Source organism: Ambystoma mexicanum, chromosome 4q (genome assembly GCF_040938575.1).
Source record: "Ambystoma mexicanum isolate Mex_15411 chromosome 4q, UKY_AmexF1_1, whole genome shotgun sequence".
NCBI classification, from domain to species: Eukaryota; Metazoa; Chordata; class Amphibia; order Caudata; family Ambystomatidae; genus Ambystoma; species Ambystoma mexicanum.
The window spans coordinates 265,688,308-265,714,493 of NC_090928.1; the positions used below are offsets into that span (position 1 = coordinate 265,688,308).

The window sequence follows — 26,186 nt, forward strand, 5'->3', positions numbered from 1 at the left end:
ATTGTATTGAAGGACTGTAAAGTAAAAGAAGGACTGGGATACAATAGAATACTGACTATGACAAAGAAGCTATGACATAGAAATGGACTGTGATGAAGGAGAACTGTGACAAAGGAGATAGTAACAAAGGAGAAAGAAGAACTGAAAAAGGACATCAACTTGAATGGGGACTTTGAATGAAGAGAAAGACTGTGACGAAGGAGAAGGACTATGATAAAGATTGATTGAGATGTAGGAGAAGGAATGTGACCAAGAACTGATGGAAAAGGACGAAGGGATGTGATCAAGGAGAAGAACCGCTTGTCAACACCATTTCTCTTATTTCTCACCTTTGTAATATTATTTTGGCCAGAAGGGTGTGCTTCTGTGTGCCAACACGAAAATCAACAAGATGGGACACATACAGCCTCACCACGGGTTGGGGGGTATCCTGACTGGGATACCGCCCAACTGCATTTGCGTTACCGCCCACAAATCTGCTGGATCATGGGTTAAGTGGTAAACGTAATTCCCCATTCCTCATTGGGTCCATTGGACCCAATGGGGAATTTTCGCTGCACTTAGCGCGTGCAAATTGCGCCCGAAAATTGCCATTTTTCGGGCATGTTTAACCCCAGCTCTGAGCTGGGGGTAAGCATACCAGACTCATGTTTGGGCGTACCCTTAAATGCAGCAGTAATAGCATTACCGATGCTTTTAAGGGCTACCGCCCAACTCGTGATGAGGCTGTTACACTAATCTTGGGTGCATGCACACCAGGAAGCAAAAAGGGAGCCGAGTTACAATGTCTCCTTACATCAATCTAAAGCCCCTATACACAGGAATACTTTGGCAAGGTTGGCTATGCAACCTTCTAGCCAAAACTAAAAATGGAATATAAAACACTGTTAATAAATCACATACATTTTGATCAAGAGAACCAATAGCAAACCTACCACTTAAGGGCACTTAGACTATTTTAAACGCTATAGCCTGTTCCCACCCTCCTCCCCTTGGTTGGCCTTTGAAGAACTATTTTTTTCCTTTCTCCATTTCTTATTCCGAGCCAATGTTCAGAAAAGTAGCAGTTTTGTTTGGAATCTACTGCACAGACGCGAATACACAAGCGCCTAAGTGATGAACACTGCACTTCATTAATGTTGATTTGACATCACATTTCCAGGCGTCTCATGTTACCCATTCATAATCGGTACATGCAATGGTTTCTTGTTGGAAAATTCCACCAAAAAGGACCCGCAACGAATCTCTTAAAGGTGGCTCTTGGCACATTTTAGCAGAATCTTCGCCTCTAGTGCGTAAAGATAATGTTCTGTGCCCAATGTTGCAAACAAAAACGCATTGTATTCAGCCAGGATTTCCATTACATTCGCAACCCACAGTTACGCACTGTTGCCATTTGTTGGAGGTTTTCTCAGAAATCATCGCAGGGACAATTCCCTGCCAGAGACAATGGATGCAGCACAGTTTAATTAATTATTTAGTTATTTGCTTCATAGCCTGCTTTGATTTTGAAATACTTGTAACACGCACCTGACGAACTGAATCGTGTGCACAGATTGATCTGACGAGCGGGCCGCCATCATATAACAGGCTACCCTAAACAGACTAACGCAAGCTGAAGACCTGAATCAATCAGACCCAGGAATTTCCAATAGCAGCTTGTCACTGGAGCACAGCTGCCGGGTCGGATGGTAGCGCTGGATTTTCTTAGATAGGAATGAAGGAGCCAGATTATTTAGACACTTAAACTCAAGGCACAAGATTTTAAAATCTATATGGTCCTTCACTGTGAGCCAATGCAAGGATCAGTGGAAATTGGAGATTTGGGAAGATTTGCTCACTTTAAAAATCATCCTTACTGTGGTATTTGGGGCTTTTTGCATACGATGCATTTGAGTGAGTGGTATACCTACCAGCAGCACATTACAATAGTCTAGGTGGGAGTTTACCATAGCCCCAACCACCACTGGGTGGTCCTCCACTGGAATAAAAGGAAAGACCTGTCGTAGAAGGCGCAAGGTATAAAAACTGACTGTACTTTCGGACTCACCTGGGCTGTGCATCCTAGATCTTCTTGCCAGATGCAGCCAAGATTTTAAATTTTTGGAGCAAACCGTAAGTCTGCATCCAAAAAGGATGGTGAATCCGGTCACCTATTGTGATTCAAAAGATGTTTTGGACCGAACGGAGCAACTTCCGTTTTACCGGCGTTCAACAGAAGCCAGTTAGAGGACATCCATGCTCTCATCTTCAGGAGACAATTTTTGACCGTCTGAAAGGTCTCGTCCACATTCCCTAGTTTTACGAACACTTGAGTGTCATCCGTGTAGGAATGGAAGTTGACTTCATGCATTCTAAACAAGTCCATCAAGGGGCCCAAATAACGATTGAATAAAATGGGAGAGAGTTATGACCCCTGTGGGACTCCACAACCCTGAGAGAGAGGGGTTGAGGTGCTACAACAGGTTCTGCGAGGAGACCTTTGAGACCAGACCAACTGAGTGGGTGATGATGCAGCTGGCGGAGTAGAGGTCCATCCTCTGTGTCAGGTGTATTAGATGCTGCCGAAAGTAGTCGACTTGTTGTTTGTTGGTGGTGCCCGCTGCACTTTTACATGGGAATAGACTCAAAGTAAATTACTAATAGGCAACTGTACCATGTATCTCATTGTTGTCAGCCGACACATGTTTCGACCGTGTGGGTCTTTATCAAGGCAATTAAATTGGGAATAAACTGCCCCAAGTGGGGTAAGGTGCTGGCGAGCGGTCAGTCCGATGGATGACAGCTGGGCTTCAAGTATGCCCATCAATAGATTCAATGTGGACGTGTAATTGCATCTTGGTCCGATGGCTGTTTTGAAGGTATTTATCCGGTCGCTCCATGCTTACCGAACCCGATCCTCATGTCAAGTACCTTGTTATACTGCAAATCCTTGCGCCTTCCACCCCCTTCCTACTTCCTACCCTCTTTTACATGTTGCCATGCCACCACACTCATGTACAGCAACCCATGCACTCCAAACCTTCCCCGACCATTACAACAGCTAACACCTTCTTATCCTAATTAGCGGCCCACTCTGTGCCTTGCACCCACATGGGAGCCCAGTATAACTGGGAAGGACAAATACAGCACTAACATGAACCCCCGCAGCTCAAATGCAACCCATACCCACCCCTTTCCTCCCATCATTTACCCACTTCGGCTCCCCCTGCAGGTCCACCTGTCCCCCCGACCTATATAATTTCTACTAATGCCAATAGCCTCATTGCCACTTCACCTCAGTTTGCTGGACTCTGCACCCCTCGCCCTCACAAATTGGACCTGGCACCTGATAACAGCAGGCGCACTACCCTGTCAGCTACCATCAACAGTCGCTCCCTCTAGCAACACTACACTATGAGAAATCTCCGGCTAAGCGACCGCACTACCCGCATACTATCACTATGCCTAAAGCAATGCTCCCCTCCACAACCCACCACCATCAGAAACACCCGCTTAGGCGAGCGCAGGTTCAGCTCCCCAGACAGGTACTCCACTGCTGAAACAACATCTCCACGCCCTCCTCACACCCAAACACTAGGAATCCCTCCTCCATAGACATATCGGAGAGCAAAGAGCCATCAAAAATGCCACATCCCTGCCCACTTTCCAAGATCACATCAACACCACTCTTAAACTACGCCCTGATTAACACAAGATCCATTGTGGCCCATGCCCTCGACGTCCATGACCTGATTACTACTCTTAATCTCTGCCTCCTTGCAACTACCGAAACATGGCTAGAAGATACTTATGGCCCTGCCCGTTCCACAGCAGTCCCCGCAGGCTACTCAATCTACCCCTGCAACAGATCTAATGCTAGGGGTGGAGGAGTAGCACTCATCGCAAAAGACTCCCTAGCCATTAGAATCTGCAACTCCACCCATCCTGAAAATTGCAATATCCTTTGCGCTAAACGTACCCTCTCAGACTCCAACACCATTACCTTCCACACTATCTAACGCCCCCAGTCCCTTGCACCCTCCTTCGAAGAGAACCTCTTAGTCACCCTGGGTGCCAATGTCAAATCCACTTCCAAAGTGATTATTCTAGGAGATTTCAAGCTAGGGTACAACGACCCTCTAGACCTAGCAGCCTCATCACTCGCCAACTCACTTACTGCTCTACGCTTTCAACAATCTGTCTCTTCTCCAACACACAACAAAGGCTGCATTCTTGACTGGATTGCTGACCTCTGCAACATCAACATCCTTACTATCAACCCTTGCCCATGGTCGGACCACAACATAGTGCACTTTACCATTTCTCCCTCACCTCACTCCATAACTACTACCATCTCCCTCACCCCAGTCTAGCTCGTAGTTCCAAGAATGTCACCAAAGAGCGTATCGTCCCACTGATTAACTCGCTACTATAGGCCTCTACCCTTATCACAGACCCCAACACACTTGCTGACCTTTACCACAAAACTTTTACAGAAGCCATTGACACCGTTGCCCCCTCAAGCCATGTAAACTCAAAGCATCAGCGACAACTACACACACTTTGCTCCAAAAAACAGCTTGCCGAAGCAGACTGGAAAAAATCCCCCTGAAAGCTAAGAAACAAATCTTATCTCTTGCGGCCTCTCTCTACAAAAAAGCCATCATCCCTGCTAAAACCTCTACCTACAATGCCCACATCACTAATGCAAAATCCAACACTCGTGAATTGTTTACCATCCTTAAGGAATTGGAAACCCCCACCAAACCCCTGGAAACCATCCTGAAAGATGATGCCTGGTGCACCATCATCCAGAACGCTATGCTAGACAAAATTCAAACCTTACAAAAGAAATTGACACCAAGCAAATCTTGCTCAATCTCCTGCCATCTGCCCCATTAGAGAGCACCACCCCCTCCACCTGTCCAAAAGACCTACCAATGTTCCACCTCACCAATATCACTGAAACTGATATCAAATCAATTCTAAAAGATCTTAAAGCTTCCTGTTTTAAAGGAGACATCTGCCCTGCCAGACTGATCAAAGGCTGCGCATAGATCTTGGCACCATTCATAGCCTCCTTCATAAATGCCTCTTTTACCACTGGCATTGTCCCCTCGAGCCTTAAAGAATCTTGGGGACTCCAACTTATCAAGAAACCCTTACTGGACCCCACAACTCTCACTAATTACAGACCAATAACCACTGTCCCTTTCCGTCTAAAATTTTTGAACCGAGCAGCTTATGTTCAAATCCAAAACTACTTGGGAAAAAAACACATTCTTGGCCTGCGCCAGTCTGGCTTTCGCCCTGGCCATGGGACCGAATCAGCACTTCTGAATCTAAAAATCAAGATCGATGAGATTAGAGACAATGGGAAGCCAGCATTACTGCTGCTCCTAGACTTGTCGGCTGCCTTTGACCTGGTGTACCACAAAATCCTAGGACATCACCTCTCATCGGCAACCAATTTCTTCCCTGAGGCCTCTTCCTGGATCGACTCCTTCCTAAGCGACAAAGTCATCCGAATATTTGCTGAGAACGCCAATACCCCCGTACTCCCATAACCTGTGGTGTTCCACAAGGATCATGCGTATCCCCCACCCTGTATAACATCTTCACAAAAACCCTCTTCATCCTCCTTGACTAAATCGGAATATCTTACACAAATTATGCGGATGACACTGAGATACTACTCCCCCTCTCAGGCTACTATCTCCAAGACTCCACCACCCTTAATTCCATCTACACCACCATCCAGGCTTGGATGGCAACCCAATGCCTGTGCCTAAAGGAGGACAAAACAGAAATCTTGCTGGTGGGCACCCCCTCGATGATCAAGACATTTGATTCACAATACTCTGCCTTTAATATCAACGGCACCACGATACCAGTCTCACCTTCTGTAAAAACCCTGGGAGTGTACCTAGATGATATGTTGTCCCTCTCTCGCCAAGTAAGCGCAATTGCATCCTCAGTAGCTTACACAACAAAACTGATTAACTCAGCCAGACCCTTCCTCTCTCCAGAGAGCTGCCTCACCATAGCTACGGCCACATTAGGGTCAAGACTTGACTACTGCAAAGCCCTATTTGCAGGCACATTGGCCTATGACATTAAAAAGCTGCAGATCATACAAAACAACGCACTAAGAGCAGCTCTGAACATCCCCAAACCCAAGCATATCTCAGCTGCAAGAAAACAAGACCACTGGCTCCCCGTTCGAGAGAGGATCACCCAGAGATGCCTGTCCATCCAACCCAAATTCAAACGAGCCAAAGTGGGAGGCCACAGCTTCCCTGCCATGGCTGCCAAACACTGGAATCTTCTTCCTCAGTCCCTGAGAGCTAAGCAGTCATATTGGACCTTTCGCAAATCGCTAAAAACTTTGCTATTCACCTGATTGGCCGGTCCCTAACGCAGCCTTAACACTTGCACTATGGCCTCCCGGGTTACAGACCTTTGGTTGACTCACTACTATAAATGTACTACTATGACAATGCATGCGTCACTGTGTTTTTATATCCAACTTATCTTGTAATAGCGCCTAGATGCCCCCGGGTTAAGCATGCTATTTACATGTGAAAATAAATAAATACATACATAAATTGCCATTACAGCACTTCATCAGGACAGACCATATATTAATGTAATGTTCCAAAAACTGGCCAAGTAGTGTGAGGGTCATGGGTGAGTAGTAGCTTAGGGATGGTGCAGTGTATTTTTCAGAGAGTTTCAGATGATCAATGCTCAGAATTGTGAAATTACGCAGCAACAATGTATCAATGCGAAAATGTATATTATATGTAGTGATTACTTGGAACGATTTAGACATAATGAAGGATCCCTGAATACACATTTTACGAGATCAACGATAAATGGAATGCAATCAAAGCAGAGGACAAGCTCATACCTGCAGCTATAATAGTGTGGTTTGGTGGTGCCATTAGTATAGAAGACAATGGTCTTATTCAGACCTAGTATGAAAAGGAATTCAAAGCTAAATTAAATGTCAATTATTGCCAGTACATTACATGTCTGGCCCTGCTGAAACGGCAGGAAAATCTGGAAATGGATCGGGAAACTCTGTTGGAAAGCAGGGGACCTGAAGGACTTTTTACTGTGAATCTGAACGTTGAATCCATTTGAAGCGTAAGGTAATTTGCAAAGGGTAAATCTCCTTGGCTATGTATGAGTCTGAGAGGTCTGCTGATTCTCAGAATCAACACAGTCACTATTTCATGGAGGTACAATTAGTTCCTAACGAAATAGGCCACAGAGTAGCAACTTAATACAGGATTCCCTGTTGTAAAAGCAGGTGCACTGATCATTGGAACCTCAGTGTAGACGAGCCATCTGCCTTCTGATAAATCCCTGAGGCTTCAAGGATGCCCAAGTGAGTATCCTAAACATGATTAAATGAAACCAGAATCCTAATATTTCCTATATAAATGGCAAACTCCACAACACGTTCCTTCTGCATGTGTGTTAGAAAGCAAAGCACGTGTCGGCAAGGGCTCAGTAAGAAGCTGAAATTAGGCATTCCCATTTAGGAAAACATATACAAGTGTTACTTTTTTGTTAAACCATCAGAACATTAAATTACTTCATATGGGTATTTATTAAATACGCACACCACAACTTAGTCATCCTTTATATCTGCAGGAGGCAGTGAGGTACATTTACCCCAATATTGGATATTTTTCTCAAAAAGAGAAAAGTTATGTTTTTGTATATCAAATCTGCAATGTTCATGAAAGTTAAACCCCTTTCCCGGTGCTGGATTTGTAACTGGTATATGCTTACAGACCACTGCTATATGGTTGTGTACTGCTGGAAAATACAATATTCCTTTCAGAGGACTGGCTAACCAGATGGGACTGCTCAATTCTTGGAGCCTAAGCTTTCAGGGGTTATGCTCAAGGCTGTCACACAAATAAGAATTCTGGGGGCCTGGGTTTACAAGACACTTTCTCTGGAATACATTTAAGATTTTGTACCATAGAAACAAAGGGCCTGAAGTGTTGCAGGCCAGAAATGAGGGTGCCAGTAGCAACGTACCGGCACCCTTCCCGGACCGCCACACTACAAATCTGCCTGCAGGGTCCGTTGTGCCCGGCAGGTCTGACCTTCTGAGCGCAACGTTCCTGGTAGGCAGACTTGTCACAGAAGCACCAACACCATGAGCAACGGTGCCAGTGCTTCCATCTCCCCACTCGTAGCTAGCTGGGAGCATTAGCGGGCCACTGGTGTGAATAGCATGACACAAGCCCAACGGAAGAAACCGTGCGGAAATTATAGAAACCACGGGGAAAGTAGCGAGGTCGCAGGAACAACTGAGTACTAGCATCTAGGAACCAAGTAGGGGCCTATAAACCCTACACCCTAGCACCCAAGCAGTGGAGAACACCTACATGTGTTGGCTACTGAACAGCCTCAGGAGAAGAGGGGCACGTACCCCAGAGGTCAGGACTCAGCCAAGACAAAGGCACAGCCTGGACAATGACTTAAGCACAATGAGAAGCTGGGCCTTGCTAAAGAAGTGTGCCGGGGCACTGCGGACCCCGAGACGGAGGTTCATTGGCTGCACTGTTTCCTGGACGGACGCCTGAGAATTTTGCTGTGTAGTTAGATTCTGGATACACTTTCGCCTCTGGTCCTTTAGACTACTGTATTCAACTAGGGATAGACTTTGGACATCTAGGGCCTCATTACACGGTATGCGGTAACCATGGAGCTATTAGCGCCATGGTTGCCGCCGGTATTTTACTGTGTCCGCCTTGGTGGATGGCGGAATTACCACCCTACTCCAAGGTGAGCGGGGGCGGTAATTCCCCATTCACCAAGGCACTTCCCCACTCCCATTTTTGCCCCCATAGGACTCAATGGGAATGGGGAAGGAGCTAATTACGGTACTGCAAATTGCGGTACCGTAATTAGCACCAATGTCCCTTTGCGGGCCCGTTCCTTAATGGCTGGTAAAACCAGCCGTTGAGGTCGGGTCCCGCAAAGGGACCTCGTAGTAAGGCGGTAAGGGTTTACCGGTACCGGTGCCCTTACCGGTACCGGTAAACCCTTACCGCATTCTGTGTAATGAGGCCCTTAGTCCTTTGAACTAGCCGCCTCCTCATACACTTTGTGCTGTAGTTTTTGCTGCATACTCTTTGTATATTTATTCCTGTAATTGTGGCAAATAAACAGTCTTGCTGTCAATCACGTTCAATGACCTGCGTCTTTATAGCCCATATAACGACTATGTTTGAGTGTTGTGCAAAGTCACCTAGAAAAAAGGAGCAACACGAAATTGGGCAAAGCTACTATGCCGAGGAGATAAGCCACAAGGAGGACAGCACTGCCGGACGCTCTACGTGGCTCTGCTCGGACTGTAGCAATGAATTCTAACAGACCATTGTTTTTCTTCTGGGGTTCAGTCACTTCTCAGAAGTTTATAAACTAAGTGGCTTTGGGTAATTGCGCTAGCCTGAAAGATAGTTTGCTTTTAATAAAGATAAATTAATAAACGTGAATTGTCCAGGGACGTCATTTGGGGGTCGCCAGAGGTCGCAAGAGCGACCGCTGCCGATTGGCCAGCGGCCTCTGTCAATCTCTTGCGACCTCTGGCATTGTCCAATCAGAGGATGGGGCGTGGCCAAAGCTGTGATCATGCGTCGTACTGCGTGCTTGGTCCTCTAGTTTGTACGTGTTTTTTTGGTTGCAAAACTGACTTGGGTGCACAACGCTCCTCCTGTGTCCAAGAAGGGCTTAGAACTGAAGGCCAACTTAACTTCTAAAACACGTTAGTAGCGGCTAGTCTCAGCCTTTTCGTGTGTCTGACTGAGGTCGGGCCCGGTGTGCGGGCGTGTGCCCAGTACTGTATGCTGTGAGTTGCTGCTGCGGCGTGTGTGGTCGGATGGTGGTGGTGCCCGCCCTCGCCTACGGCCGTGGCGCTGCTGCAGGCCCAGGCCTGTCTGAGCAGATCCTGATGAGAGAAAGGGTTTCATGCTCTTGCTCGTAGAAAGTTGGTAATGCGCCATCTATGAAATATCAAAGAGAGGTCCAGGAGGAAACCCAGGGGCTTAGCAGAGGAAGTCGGCTGCAGAGAGGGGCCGGCTGTATCTGCTCAGTGGGCCCTACGCTCAAACATCTTTTTGCAAAACGCCTTCATTTTGTGAGTACCGTATTGCAAGCAACGTGCTATTTTGCGCAATGTGTTGTGTGAGAATGTGCTGTGCGAGTATTGTATAAATAAACTATATTTTAAATTGCTTCTTCACCTTGTTGTCTGTACTAAAATCACATTTTAGATAAATGGGATCCTGTAAAAAAAAATATTTTAAAATATGCTTGCTGTGGTGGTGCACTTGATGGCTGGCAGCCCCTAGAAGCTGGGCTGGCACTGTGCCTAGCTGTGATTCTCATGGACTCAGTGCTTAACAGCTAATGTTACAGTGCTTGGAAGTGCCAGGAATCCAGCACGAAGCACTATATGACAACCTTAAAAGTTCACATCGAGTTTAGTCTGCGCGACACTTTACACTCAGAAATGGTAAAGAATGTTATCTTCAGAGAGATATGGGACAAAATGTGAGCTAGGGTATACGTATACCCCCTTAAAGGTGAAGTAAGAAAGAAGTGAGGTAGATTCATGAAGATGAAACCGTTCGCTTTAACTTCGCAAAATAAGCAAAATCGTTAAAAAAAAGCCCATAGAGCTTATTTTTCTGCAGAGAAACACGTCTTTTCAAGGAGGATTAAGGGCATCTTGAATTCACGCCGGGTGCAGCGGGTGTGGGCTGTGTGCTTCCTTCACGGCTTTGCCCCATGGAATTATCCCGAGTTGGCTGCGGTGCTGCAGCAGGCACCTTGCCTGGCCAGCTGGCCCAGGCACACTGGCAATTCCAAGAGCCAGTCACGCAAGTCAGCCGCTCGCCTGCGACCACGGCAGGCCCAGGCTGACCTCACCTGTGTGCTTCAAGTGAGCGAGTTCAGTTGAAGCACACAGGTCAGCCTGCCTGGACTTGGCGCGGTCACAGGCGAGTTGCACTCGCCTGCGGCTGACTAACTTTACTGCCCCTCCCCTTCCTACAATTAACTCTACTCTCACCCATTCCAACTGTGCCTCGCCCTCGGGCGTGCCGTGGCCCGTGCTGCCTTCACGCCCTCGGCTGCTTTGCCCATGTACCCAGAACGCTGCATGGGCATCAGGAGAGGATGTGGTCATTCTAAGGGAGTTTGTTTGCGCAATTCACGGTGCAGCCCCTCTTTTCTGCGACACAAGCATGTACTCTTTTGGAGCCTATCCATCCCAATATATCTACCATTAACGGTATGCCCCCGGCCCTGCAGAAAATGGGCTGCAGAGAGTAAAAAAAGCTTGGGAGAAATAGGCATAGCAAGAAGTGAGCATGCATTTCAATAATGAGATTGCAATGCACGGATGTGCCACTTTTCTTCAGATCAGGCAGAAACAGTCAATAAAACATCCAGGGTTTCATACATTTTCCAAGAAAATGTTGCGTTAATCACTTGCTAGCTATAGGCCTGCCTGGCCTGCCCAACACACTCCTGGCTCTGACGGAGAATCTTATCTTCCATCTGCTATTTTCCAAAAGCCTCAGAGCTGTTGTTACAATGCATGACCCAACAGGTGGTAAAACTGAATCAAGCAGAATTTGTGAGTTAGGCACCGAGCACATGCAAACTCACTTGGTAACACCAGCCATCTTAACTGCACACATAAAGGGGGATTGGGTTCATACACTTCCCATGGCAACATGGACCTTGACACACTGCTACATATGATGATCCATTCTTGTATGAAATGTCACAATACAGTAATGTCGTAACCATATGTACTGAGGGATAATGATGTGTGATGCCACTTCCTGTGATGTCATGTGGGGGCGTGGTCAAATGATATCACTTCATGTGATGTCACACGGGCGTGGCCAACTGACCTCACTTCCTGTAATGTCACACTTGGGGGGTGGCATTGTGATGTCACTTCCGCTACCCCTGGCATTTTGATGAAATGACGTCCCTGGTAATTGTCAATCAATTTCAGTCAACACGGGTATCATAATGTGCTTGGTAAGCTGCGTTTCAATTCATGTGTATCACATGGATTTTTTCGATACACATGCATTAAAAACAGAGCTTACCAAGCACATTATGATACTCTTGTTGATTGAAACTGATTGACAATTCAATTTCATGAATTCCCCTATATTAAAAGCAAACTTTCTTTCAGGCTAGCACAATTACCCAGAGCCACTTTGTTTATAATCTTATCTAGCGTTTGAGGTTGGGAGTGGAGCCTCGAGGCTCTAGTAGCGCAGCCAGCCTTACTATATTTCAGAACACCTAGCGCATTACAAGTCGGATCTACTCGCAATACTTCTCAGAAGTGCGAAAAAGAGGCCTTAAACTTCTTCAGGGCAGCATAAAGTCTACAACCTCAGGCCGAAAAGAAAGCGACGCTGACCTGAAAAGTTCATGATAAAAGGAACCAAGTGTGGTGGGAAACTGCGTCATAAACCCCTTGCTTGGCATTTTATTGCTTCGGGTCAATATGACTCACCCATTCCTAACAAATTGGGCTTACCACAATGATGAGCTGTAAAAAAGCTGAAGTGTGGCTGTGGTTTCTGAGAGGGGTTTACAGCTGCGACATGCAGTTGGCCTGAAACTTCCTTTCAAACAAAGTCCAGCGAAGATAAGAAAACCGAGAAGAGAAACCACAAGCTAAACGTCACCACTCCCCGCAACCACCACCCCAACATTATCCTAGGAAGACTAACTAATTAGAAAATTACACAACCACACTGCGCAAATACAGTTTGTGAGGTTTTGATCAAATTTAAGCTGAAACTATATATATATATATATATATGAAGCCATACTAAAAAAATTTTGGTGGCAAGTTTGCTGATATGTAACCAAAGTTATATATTAAGAGAGTGGGGATTCCTGTTGGAAATTATGAAAATAAATCTCCAAGTGCTGATTGCATGCGTAATAGTTGTGGTCTCAGTAACAATTTGAGTGACGCATAAGAATGATTGTATATAGACACTGAGGGTAATTTGCCATTTCCAAATACAATGCTGCAGAGTGCCGATTGTAATTTCAGCCAAACTAACTCTCAATTCTTCAAGACATAATGTAAACTAGGATGTGGGGCACTGCCTTCTAGGTAAAAAGAAAAAATGCCCTTTCCCCCTCTGTTGGCCTACCACAAATTCCACAAACTCAAGAAACTATGACCTGCTTCCAACACTAAGGGAGATTAACCCAACAACGGCTCTGATGTTGCCCAAACAAGGCCTAAAGTCACAAAAGTATACAGACATTATGCAGCTGCATCAAACACATATTTTAATTGTACAATAATAATGACTTCTAGTTTGGAATATAATCATCAAGATTTCTTGGTATAATTTCGAACAGTTTAAGTATTGTCAAGGACATACACAATGGCCAATGCTTTGCATCCCTAGCATCAGGTTAACTCAAACAACATTTCAATCACAGATATAATAAATCATAAGTATTTTGCATGTTTACAAAAAGACAGCAAACTCATGGTCTATGTTAAGACCGTGATGCACAGTCCTATATCTGCAAATGAGACGTGCTTCCAATTGCCTAAACTAAAGTTGTCGGTTGCCACCTCTCAAAGGTAAATTCACTTGTATCATACTGACAAATCGTATGTCTTGAGTGTTATCCATTTGGTGATAATGTTGCCAGTGCGTGGCAAGTGGGTATTTGGCGTCTTGGCTAGATATAGTGCTCACATGTCCTCGAATCCTGACTTTCAGAGCACAAATTGTACAGATTATGTAGTAGGCCCCACAGACGCATACAATACAGTTTATTCCCCATTTGGTATCGCAATTGATAAATGTGTCCACTTTCTGGGTACCTGTACTACCAAAATTATCTCATTGGTTTCTAATGCATATGGACACATGGAGCAACTGCCACATTTGTGAAATCCACCTTTCTGCATCCTCTGTAACCAATCATCATTATGAACTGTTAAAAAGAAGCATTGTCAAAGCCAACAGTTTTGGCTTGTGTAGAGGTATTAGTTCATCATTGCCAGGCACTGATATTATAAGCTCAGGTACCTGCACCAGTTTGCAGCTGCAACAAGTGATGGCCAATTGGCACCATTGTGGAAGTGCCTGACAAACACCGATCCTATGCCTACACTAAAGCCAAAACTGTTGGCATTGCCAATGCTTGTCTTGGAATGTCACTATTTTGGTATTCCTTTCAATGCAATCATTAGTCACATTCTCATTCTACTACTTTTTTTCGCAATGTTTGCCATGTTCCTTTAACTCTTAACAAGGAAAATATCTTCAAAGCTTGTCTCAGAGTACCACAAAACCACATATAATAAAAAAGGAATTATCCTTGAATGCCACCCTTGAAGCTAGATAAGCAAAAATTGAGGGTTGATAACAGCTAAGGTGCAATGGGCAGCAAATCACATTTTGGTATCACAGAATATTTACAAAAACATTAAGATGCCTTTCTGAATCCCAAACTACAATAATCACCTACTTCGGACATTTAGAAAGGACAAGTTACTTCATCCGAGAAAGGTTCCCAAGCTACTCCCATACTGCAACTGGATTCTCAAACTGATTTGCATATGGCTGTTCCCATTCTGTAATGGTGCAGATAAACTAAAGAACAGTGTAATCTAATGCAACCTGGTGGAATCCCCAGTGCTTTCGAAGCATTGATTCAAACATTCCCTTCCACCAACTTTTCTTTTTCATTAAGTTGCCCTAAGTGTAACCGTTATGCCGTGATGCTGGTCTGAAGCGTACTGCATCAAAGATTGGTCATATTTCAATTCAAACTTGCCTAGCAAGTCAGGCCTCACCACACCCCTCTGTGCTGGATCAAGGCAGATTGAACATGATTTACCCCCGTTTGTGATTCGACAGACTATAAAAATAGTCTTCCTATGTAATAAAAGTTCAGTTGTATGTTTGTCCGAAGCCGTCATGCGCAGTAGAGGCTACCCGCACACACAGAATGCTCCACTAGAGGGAGCTGTTCCCTTTAAGAAAGACAGTGGTCCAATTCACATAGCTTTGCCTGCTGTCACCGCTAGAAGGAGCTGTAGGCATAGGATATGTTGTGGTCCTATTGTGTTAATGAAAGCCTGCACTTGGCCCTAGTATTATTATGATAAAATAGTAATAGTAAAAATATTCATAACAATAATAGAATCAGGTGTTTATATAGGACTTCATAATGGAGTCCATCTGCTTCTAAGCACTGTAATAATAGCTGTTATTATTACCCAATTTAATAGTGTTGATTATTGATGTAATAACACCCAGAAGAGTTCTTAATGCTTAAGAATCATAGGCACATGCTTGTCCACCTATCACCTTAGGGTTCCCAGACTTTTGTTTTCTGCAGACAATTTTACATTTTACAGCACAGATTCTTCCACAGGAGAATAAAGAAATCCATAGATAAAGGATGACAGAAAGTGCCTTGCAAATCTTAAAAGCATCTGCAAATCAAGAAACAAAACAGAACAGGAACCAAGTAAATGCAAATATAGATCATACTTCCAGAGCTTCAACACTTGGATAGCATCAAGCATGTTCAACTCACCTTGAATGGTCAGCACTGAGGGGGACACAGCTGGAGTTTTACTCAGACTGCTGCTGCTGCGAAACCAGTAGATCGCCACTGGTTCTGGGGGCCCGACAGCCTCACAGGTCAGGTTGAATGGCGTATTCCTGGTTACATTGAGGCGCTGCGGCTGCCGGATGAAGTGTGGGAGCCCTGCAGAAGAAGAACCCATGCTTGAGAGGAGAACCCACTACTAGCATACAGCACATGACATGTCTGGCTTTGAAGTACAAACTATATCACAGGACACTTTGGAACATTGATTTAAAGAGGAAAAAAAGGGACATTTTAATTGAAGACGTGAAGAATCATCCACTTATCCCACTGCCTTGTAAGCCCTAAGCCCTTTTCAAGTTTCTGAGGTCTCAAAGAGGATGTAGCTGGCAAGAAAGCTCACCAGGTTAAGCGCTCACCCCAGACTATGCACAGCTGGCGACTACCGGCAGGGTATTTTCAATTGTGACACATTATCACCTATAATTTGAGCACTGAGAAGGCATTACCGAGCATGAAGAAATATATTAAACACTTATAGTATTTTAGAAGAAATGTAATTGCAGCCAAGGACAACAAAGGACTCACCATGGGGCAGATGGCACTGACACTCTGCACTTCACCCCTGTCAGGCTGGCTCTTTCAAATGAAAATGCATATACAGAATACACGGGTGACAGAAAGAGGTGTGAGCGGAGCAGAGCAGAAGGGTGTAAGGTAAGTCATAGATCTTGCAAGATCTTGCATGGAGCTCCGTTTTGCTGATTGTTGCAAAAGTGCTTGCTTCCACTGTGGCACTTCAACAACTTAATAAGTGCTCTGGGGTAAGAAAGGGTAGTGATGGGAGATTCTATTTTCGATCACGGCTGTTGCTTTGGCAAACTAGAGGAGCAAAACCAATGTTATAATTAGGAGAAAAGGGGGGCTCGTTCCTGGCTATCTTGCTTAGTGGGTGTACATGAATAGTTCTTACACGATTTTAACTGCAATGTAATTCGCTTTTATTTGTGCAAGTGGTTGGTTTATATTGTCATATAAATATAGTACATTAGGGGGTTCTTGGTCCCCTTGTTGTCAGCCGACGCGTATTTCGACCCGAGGGTCTTTATCAAGGCTATTGGTGCTGGCTTATAGCTCCCCTGTGGGGTCCTGATTGGGGTTTCTTGTGGTGGCGCTGAGTTTGCAGTGGCTCCAGTTGGGCCTTGTGAAGCCCGCGTTGGGCGTCCTGTAACGTTTGTTTGTTTGTTTATTGAATTTATAAAGCGCACCAGACCCGGGAGTAGCAGGGCGCTGCAACGTTATGCAAGGCTTACAAGGTTACAACGTGTACAAAATACAAAATACAAGTAATCAAATTTCACAAAAGATATTACAATATACAATATACAAGTAGTCAACTTTTGCAGAAGGACTTATTTACATCATAATCACAAGGAGTTATTTACATCATAGTATGCACACAAATGCAAATAAATGTACAGTCTAAGAGGCCGAGTCTAAGAGGCCAGCCATACTGGAGTGCAAAAATTTTCAGTGGAGACTAGTTCTCAGTCAGGTTGAGGTGGCTAATGAGGTTCTTTCTGAAGTGAGAATAGGATAGGTCAGCTCTCAGCACGTATCAAGGAGTTCCAGAGCTTAGCGGCTTTCACAGGGAAACTATTGCTGCCGATCTTGGAGTATTTGAATCTGGGTACTAGCAGGCAGTTAGTATTGATGGTTCTGGTAGGTCTGCTAGAGGTTCTTTTAGTTATTCTGACAATTAGGTAGCTGGGTGCAGCATTGTGCAGTGCTTTGTGTGTCAGAGAGGCGATTTTGAGTTGTATTTTGTTATGGGTGGGTAGCCAGTTGTATTGGCGTCTTATAGGGGTCATGTGCACGCTTTTGTTGATGCCTAATGCAGCTCAGATAGCGTTGTTTTGTAGTATTTTGAGTTTTTGGATGCAAGCTTTATTTGCACTACTGCAGAGAGCATTACAGTAGTCTAATCTTGAGAGAATTAATGCTCTGGCCAGTATGATGCAACTGTCGATGATGCAACAGATGCAAACGCAGCGCCAGCACAAGAAACCCCTATCTGGACCCCACAGGGGGCTACAAGCCAGTACCAATAGCCTTGATAAAGACCCTCGGGTCAAAACACGTGTCGGCTGACAACAAGGGGACCAAGAACCCCCTAATGTACTATATATATATATGACAATATAAACCAACCACTTGCACAAATAAAAGTGAATTACATTGCAGTTAAAAATGTGTAAGAACTATTCTTGTAAACACACTAAGCAAGATAGCCAGGAGCAAACCCCCCTTTTCTCCTACTCAACGAATGAGGAGTTTGGCTAAACCTCAAACAAGTTACCTGTGATCTTGCCAACCTGCTTTTTCAACCAAGAATACAGAGCCTAGCAAGGTCATTTCCATTCCTAGAGCCAACTACTCTTCTATCACTGTTATAATTACGAGTAGACAGCGGTGAATCATTATTACTTCTTTTGTAAGTTTCTGGCATTGTAATTTGCCGAAAGAAGAGAATTCGATATGTGTCTAACTGTTTGTTTTGTTCAATTGTTTTTGTTGGAAGTGTCTGTTTTGCATTACACACTTTAATGATTGTCACTTACAATGGTGTTATCATTATTGCTGTGCTTTAGTCCTGGAGTGAAGTTTATTGGAGAATTAGTCAACACGTGTTGGCTTTGCCAATGCATGTTTACTTTCAGGAGAGAGTTACCCCTTTATGAAAAACAAATCCTCTTTTTAAAATTACACCGAAGATTAGTACTACTCCTATTCAAATCCATATACAAGTTTATTTATAATTCACAGCATGGACACTTTTTTGCTTTCATGTTATTAATATACTATACAAGAAAAGACCAGATGTATGCTTGTCCGAAGCCGTCCTGCCCGCTTCACCTGTTATCACTGCTGTTGCTTTACGCATACAACAATAAGATTTCAAGTTAATCTTCCAGGCGAACAAAATGTGTATTTTTCAATAATGATAACATACAATTAGCTGCAGAAAAGGTCTAAATCAGGGATACCACTTCATAAGGGTATCTAGTCAATTCATCTAAACCCATTCCATCTAACACCATTCCATCAAAATTTTTCCATCTAAAAAATGTCCATGTAATGCATTTTTTTGGCGGGTAAAGGGTTAATTTTTGTTCAGGTGCATTTTAAATGGTAAAAAATCAGGGTTTGCCCCCCCCCCAAACAAAAGAAAAAAGAAAAGAAAAAAATAGATGGACATTTTTTAGATGGAAACATTTTGATGCACTGGGATTAGATGCAATGGTTTTAGATGAAATGACCATAAACCCTTCATAAGCATACCTCAAGTCGCATACACTAAGAAAATATATACATTTAAAAAAAACAAATAGAAATTCATTTGATCAAACACTATTTCTCTAACAAAAGAAATAAAATTGTATTCAATGTACGTATGTATTAGGTAATTATTCATTGTAATATTTCTTGGTATGTATTATTATATCAATAATATTCTTCATGTACGGTTTAAACTTTATTTGACTTCAATTTACTTTATTTTATGATCTCATGTCTACTTTGAATCATGCTGCATGTGAATTGCACCACTCTGACATCCCTCAACATTATACATTTGAGTCCAAAACCGGTAAGTGGAATCCAAGACAATGAGGAGCCGATACAACAATTGGCCGTATGTACTATGTTGAACTTTTAAACGATTCTGTGAGATTTTGTTTGAGGTTACAACTTCTCCACGTAAAAAAAGCAAGATCCTTTACAAATTGTTTTTTCTATTAACTTAAATTACGTTAAAATACACCACATACTATTTTTACACTCTGAAAATGTCTTGCTTTACGGACATTAGCCTTAGTACACTGGCTTTTTTCCCACTAGTTTTAAATAATTGATTTAGTGGGAGAAATTAATTCTGCGGTTGTTAAACATAATAATGTGGCATTGGTTAGAAGGTGGAGCTTGTAACAGACACAAGAGTGGTGTAGAGACAAGCAAATGGCGCTTTCAAATTGTAAGATGGATGCTATGAAATAAGGAGTCATCACTGACTGGTCTGAAGGGTTCAGTGTGGCAATTAGGATGGCTTCCTTAACCCCTTAGACCGATGACCTAATGTACACACTTTATCCCTAATGCCTTCGACTATAACGCTGTGCCCTCAGCATGCAGCGGAGTCCTAACAAAAACCTGGTCCAGCGGTCACATAGTATCTACCATATGCATGTATGCTACATGTAAAGTACAACAGAGCCCTCAACTGCAGACAGTTGCCCTAGGGGCTCTATACACTTCTTACACCTGGTACCTTTCCTTCCATCCTCCTATAGCGCAACAGCCTATGGCATACAGCTGAGTTCTACGAATAATTTGGTCCAGATGTCACATAGAATCTACCATTTCAATGCAACCCGCTCTTCTTCACCATGCAACTTGTGTCTTCTAATGTACTTACACTGGACATCTCTGCTTTTACTGAGCAGTTCTAAACAGTTCCTTGGGCTACAATTACTGCTGCATGCACTGCTATGCTCCTTTCTCTTGTCTTTTCAGACTATGGTATTTGGCAGGGACATCCTACCTACAGTGCTTTGACACAAGAACAAATGATAGGAAGCACTATACAAATAATCTAAGATAACATAACACATATAGCCCATGGGCATTTCTTCTGATTTAATTTTGGGCTCACATCCATTTTGAAAATAGTGTAAATCCCCCTGCACACCGAAGGACCCTTCCCTATTCCTCTTCTGTGTTTCCCCACTTTGCTCCTGCCTCCCGACCCACCCCTGATTAGCCCTCCATTACTGTGCAATTCAAACGTGGGCTCCAGGAAGGCTGCAGAGGTCCACATCGCCACTTTCACCAATGTCAAAGGGTGAAATGAAGCTCTTGGGCATGTCTTCGGATTTCATTTTGGGCTTGCATCCATTTTGAAAAATCGTGTAAAGCTCCCTGCGCTCCAAGCGATGTAGGATCCTTCCCTGTCCCTCTTCTTTGTTTCCCCACCTTGCTCCTGCCTCCCGACCCACCCCCACCCCAATTGGCCCAGAGCCCTAGCCGTTATGCACATCTAGGTGAACTGTATTGCTTAGCCACTGTTTTGCCCCATCTTGCTCCCACCTCCCGACCCACCCATAGGCATAGCCAGGATTGTCTAGCAAATGGGGCCTGAAGCTAATGTAGTTGGGCCCACTGCACTGCTGAGCGGGCATTTACAGATTTTGGGTGGACCTTGCCACTCAGGCCCTACCCTGTCTACGCCTCTGGACCCACCCCAACCCGATTGGCCCAGAGCCCTAGCCATTTCACACATCCAGGTGAACTGTGTTTAGTTAGCCATTTTTTCGCACATCTAGGTGAACTGTGTTGCTTAGCCATTTCACACATCTAGGTGAACTGTGTTTAGTTAGCCGTTTCATACATCTAGGTGAACTGTGTTGTTTAGCCATTTCACACCTCTATGTGAACTGTGTTGCTTAGCCATTTCGCACATCTAGGTGAACTGTGTTGCTTAGCCATTTCGCACATCTAGGTGAACTGTGTTTAGTTAGCCATTTCATACATCTAGGCGTGAACTGTGTTGCTTAGCCATTTCGCACATCTAGATGAACTGTGTTTAGTTAGCCATTTCGCACATTTATGTGAACTGTGTTAATTAGCCATTTCGCACATCTAGGTGAATTGTGTTGCTTAGCCATTTCACACATCTAGGTGAACTGTGTTAGCCATCTGTCACATCTAGGTGAACTGTATTGCTTAGCTGTTTCACACATCTGGGTGAAGGTAGTTGAGTTAGCTTCTTCCCACATCTGAAAGTGCTAGTTAGTCATATCTCGCATTCTGCATGATTGTGTTGTTTAGCCATATCTCGCGTTCATCCTGATTGTGTTAGTTAGCCATGTCTGTCATTCAGCCTGATTGTTTTGATAAGTCATATCTTGCATTTAGCCTGTTTGTGTTATTTAGCCATATCTCACATTTAGCCAGACTGTTCCAACTATTTACATCTCGCATTTGGACTGTCTGTGTCCAACTAGCCATATCTCGCGTTTAGCTTAATTGTTTTGATAAGTCATATCTCGCATTTAGCCTGTTTGTGTCCAGTAAGCTATATCTCACATTTAGCCTAATTGTTATTGATTGCTCATATCTCACATTTAGCCAGACTGTTCTGACTAGTCACATCTCACATTTGTCCTGTCTGTGTCCAGATAGCCATTTCTTGCATTTCGCCAGAATATACATAGCCAACCAAATCTCACACTTAGCCCGATTGTTATTGGCTAATCATATCTGGGATCTAGCCTGTTTGTGCTTGGTAGGCTGTGTCTCACACTCAGCCTGATGTTTTTTAGTCAGATATATCTCGCATTCAGCCTGATTATGTCTAGTTAGCCAAATCCTGCACCTAACCGATCGCTTTGTAAATCATAAGCTTTAAGGGCTACTGCATTTACTGCTGTGCCCCGTTTTAGGCCAAACCCCCTTCCAGGCTTCATAAAGCTAGGTGGCATTACAGGTAGACGAATTGTGCTAGTTAGCCATTTCTCGCACTAAGGCAAGTTTAGTTACTTAGCATGCTTCACTCTTAGGCGAACAGCTTTCCAATCCTATTTTATCCTAAATCAACTTTGATAGATAGCCTTATCTCACACCCAGGCACATATGCTGTCGTTCTATTTGATTTTAGACCAACTGTGGGCGAACTGTGTGTCTGGACCCACCTTAAATAAAATTAGACCAACTGCATCAGGTAGCCATATTTCACACCCAGGTGAAAGACAGTAAACTAACCCTCCGCAATTATGGAAAGGGAGGCAACTCTGCTACGAACCTCAACAAACGTAAAACAGAACCCAGAGCAAGATCAGTCGGTAAAACCGCTCCAAGGGGACTAATCTAGGACCTCTACCAAGCCCACCCCAACATAGACCATCTCTCCACACAACTAACCGAGGCAACCCTTTGAGGCCACAGACAATGTGAAACCTCTCCAACCCCTGACTCTACCGTTCTCAACACCCCCTACTCTACCCGCAGAAAGAAAACTCATCAAGAAACCACCACTAAAATGAATCCATCGCAAAAACTAGCAAGGAACACAACAACAAGGCAAAAGGAAACACAGAACAACTAACACAGGAGGGCTTACCACCCTGTACCCCAAAAAACTCAAGATCACGGGAAGCGACTCGCAACCGTGAATCAACCTGAAAAAACAGCCAAACAAGACTAAACCATGCCACATCAAAGTATCAGCTGATGCGAGAGAAAACAACAAGAGAAGATATCCATCCATAAGGGAACCACTGCTGACCCTTAATGTAACACACTCCATAACATCATCAGAATGCACAGCTGCAACCACCACAGGAATAAGAACCACCCCGAGAACAAGACAAAAATCACTCTACCTTACACCATACCTGGCAACAACTGGATCAACAGAACAGATGCCTATACACAACAGCAGGATAACAGCACCCCACAGGAAAAATACAGAAATAACTGGAAGAATGTAAAGCTGCACCCTCACTCCATACATTGCCAAACCCCAAGAGAACCACCAACACCATTCTGAATCAGAAGAGGAGCCTGAAATGGCCATGAACCCGATTAGAAACCTAACTGACCTGTTCAAAGATGAAACAATAATAACAGAAGACTCTTAACAGCCGAAAGACGATGAGGAGACCCACCAACAAAACCACCCCCAGATGCAAACCATAACATATCAATCTACTACAAAGAGAAAACTACACTGCAACCTAATCAACACCAGATCCATGTCCAAATAAGCAACTGAAATCTACGACCTACTGTGCGACGGGGTACTGGCATCCTATTCATCAAAGAAACCTGGCTAGATGAAAACTACAAAGTCCTACTACACAGCTCCATACTTGACAACTTCAAATGCAAGCAGGCAAACAGAAAAGGAAAAATAGGGGGAGGGCTTGCAGTAGCCGACAAAGAACACCTAAAAATCAAAACATCACAGCCTTTAAGCATCCAGAACTCCAAATCCCTCATGCTCCACCTTACCTCGGGACCACAATCAAACCTCACATTCATACTAGTCTACAGGCCTCCGATGTACAATGCCAACATCACAGATACCTTCATAGAAGCAGTCACTAATCTAGCCATCAAACATGACCATATGATCATTCTCGGGGACTTCAACATATGGTTCGAAGAAGAGAACCGCAACTCGCCTAAAACTTTAACCAAACAACTTGAGACCATGCACCTTCAACAGATGGTGAAAGGAGCGGCACACACAGCAGGACAAACCTGGACACAATCTTCACCAAAAGAAACCTGATCACAATAGCACTGCCCTTCCAAATACTATGGAGTGACCACCTCATCATCCCTTTCGTTATGCAAATACCATCAAACCCATCCAAAAATCCAATAAAATACCAACCAATTTGGAAACGAAACTGAAAAACCATCAGGAATAGTAACCTAGAAGAACAACTAGAAGTGGCAAAGCCAACTGCAATGTCATTGATTCGACAGACATAGACGGAAAAGCAAATCTCATCCAGAAATGTATTGCAGAAACAATAGATACCCAGAAAAATGCCTCATCCCATCAAGAAAGATAGCAGTGGCTAGATTGTTTATGCCTCACATAAAAGAAATGAAAAGAACTTAAAATAAACTAGAGCATGATGGAGGAAAAACTATGACCAAGACAAAAGAGTAAATTACCAAAAACAAATTAGAGCATACAAATCCGAAATTCTCAAAGCAAAAAAGAAACACTACGACGACCAGATCAGGAAAACGACCAGCACTCAAAGAGAGTGATTCAGCATCGTAAATGAGATGAGAAACCCAGCCAGATGCAACAACTCACAAGTGCCCTCCCAAAAACTATGTAAGGATCTCACAGATCACTTCAAGAACAAAATCACCAACATCCACCGAGTCATACAAAGCAGACCAATCATCTAAGCAATCCACCAGCTACCACCAACCCATAGACCACAAATAACAATGTGCTGCTTCCAACAGATGTCAAGAGAAAAACTACTAAGCCTGGTTAAAAACAGAAACAAGGCAGGTTCCCCAATGGACCCTTGCCCTCCAGACATCTATACATCCATCCTCGCACAAGACACACCATCGAAATGCTACCTAAAACTCTTCAATCAATCACTTACGACAGTGAGAGTACCAAGAGCATTCAAACTGGCCTACATCAAACCTCTGCTCTAGAACACAATGGGCGACATGGAAGACGTATCTCAAAAATCCCATACCCAGCAGAACTACTAGAAACCTATGTCTATGAACAACTACTGGAGCATGTTGAAGAAAAACATCTACTGGACCAGGCGCAAGTAGGCTTCAGACCATTGAGAGGAATAGAGACCACACTAGTCTCAATATGGGACGACCTAAAGATGAACACAGACTCCAACACCATTTCAGCATTGATGTTAATGTATCTGCCTTTGACACAGTCAACCACAATATCCTAATAAAAAGACTGGAGGATATCGGACTCACTGACACAGCACTTCTGTGGATCAAATTCTTCCTCTCGGAAAGAACAGAAACAGTTTGGTTAAAACCTTTCCACAAGGCACTACCTGCAGAGTGCCCCAAGGCTCATTGTTATCACCACTACAATATCTACATAACACTGTTAATCAACCGCATCAAAAACACAGACTAACATGCTACAAATACATAGATGATACACAAATCGTCTTCAAATACAGTGACATACAAGAAGAGAACACACCCCTAATAGAGTGTCTCAATGAGCTCTAGCAATAGATGAACATGAACGAACTCAAGATTAACGCAGACTAAACCAAAATCATGATTACACCTGAAGACAGAGGAAACAATGAGCGGATCCCATGGCCCATAGAACTGGGAAACCCACCGACACCATCTGCAGCAGTAACAAACCTTGGAATCATCATGGACAACAAATTAACACTGCAACCACAAGTTAACATGATAATCCAGAAGTGCTTCTTCCACCTACAAACGGTTAAAGAAAATTCTGCACAAAACACTAGCCATCATATCCCTCATCATGTCCAGGATAGATCATGCCAGCAGCTGAAACGTTGGAATGCCAGACTACCTACTAAGGAAACTGCAACTAATACAAAACGCAGCACCCAGACTTCTCCTTTAACTCAACAGAATAGATCACATGCTGGCGCGTTGCTAGGGGGGGGCTAAGCGGGCTATAGCCCCTGATCTTTTGGCTGTAGCCCCGGATAGAATCTCAGGAGCTACAGCCAAAAGACTAGCTAGCCCCCAGTCCCAACAGTTCCGACATCCGCTTAGCCCGGGTCTTTCCAAGACCTAGCAACTCCCCTGATCACATGGCACCTGCTCTTAGGATGTTACACTGGCTACTGGTCAAACAAATAATCACTTTCAAAGCAATGTGCATAACGCACAGAGTGATACACGGCCAGGGTGAAGAATTTATTCAAAAGAAACTCTCCATATCCAAACCCACCAGA

The 26,186-nt window shown here is 43.9% G+C and overlaps 1 protein-coding gene across 3 annotated transcripts in view; it reads right to left on the reverse strand.

The window, feature by feature from the left end:
* The window catches only part of MERTK (MER proto-oncogene, tyrosine kinase), a 538,988-nt gene that overhangs the window by 403,497 nt on the left and 109,305 nt on the right, over positions 1-26,186 (reverse strand). For all 3 annotated transcript variants that reach the window (XM_069607839.1, XM_069607838.1, XM_069607837.1), the window contains exon 4: positions 15,637-15,810. In XM_069607839.1, coding sequence (XP_069463940.1) covers positions 15,637-15,810 — 174 coding nt within the window. The remainder of the gene's footprint in view (positions 1-15,636; positions 15,811-26,186) is intronic.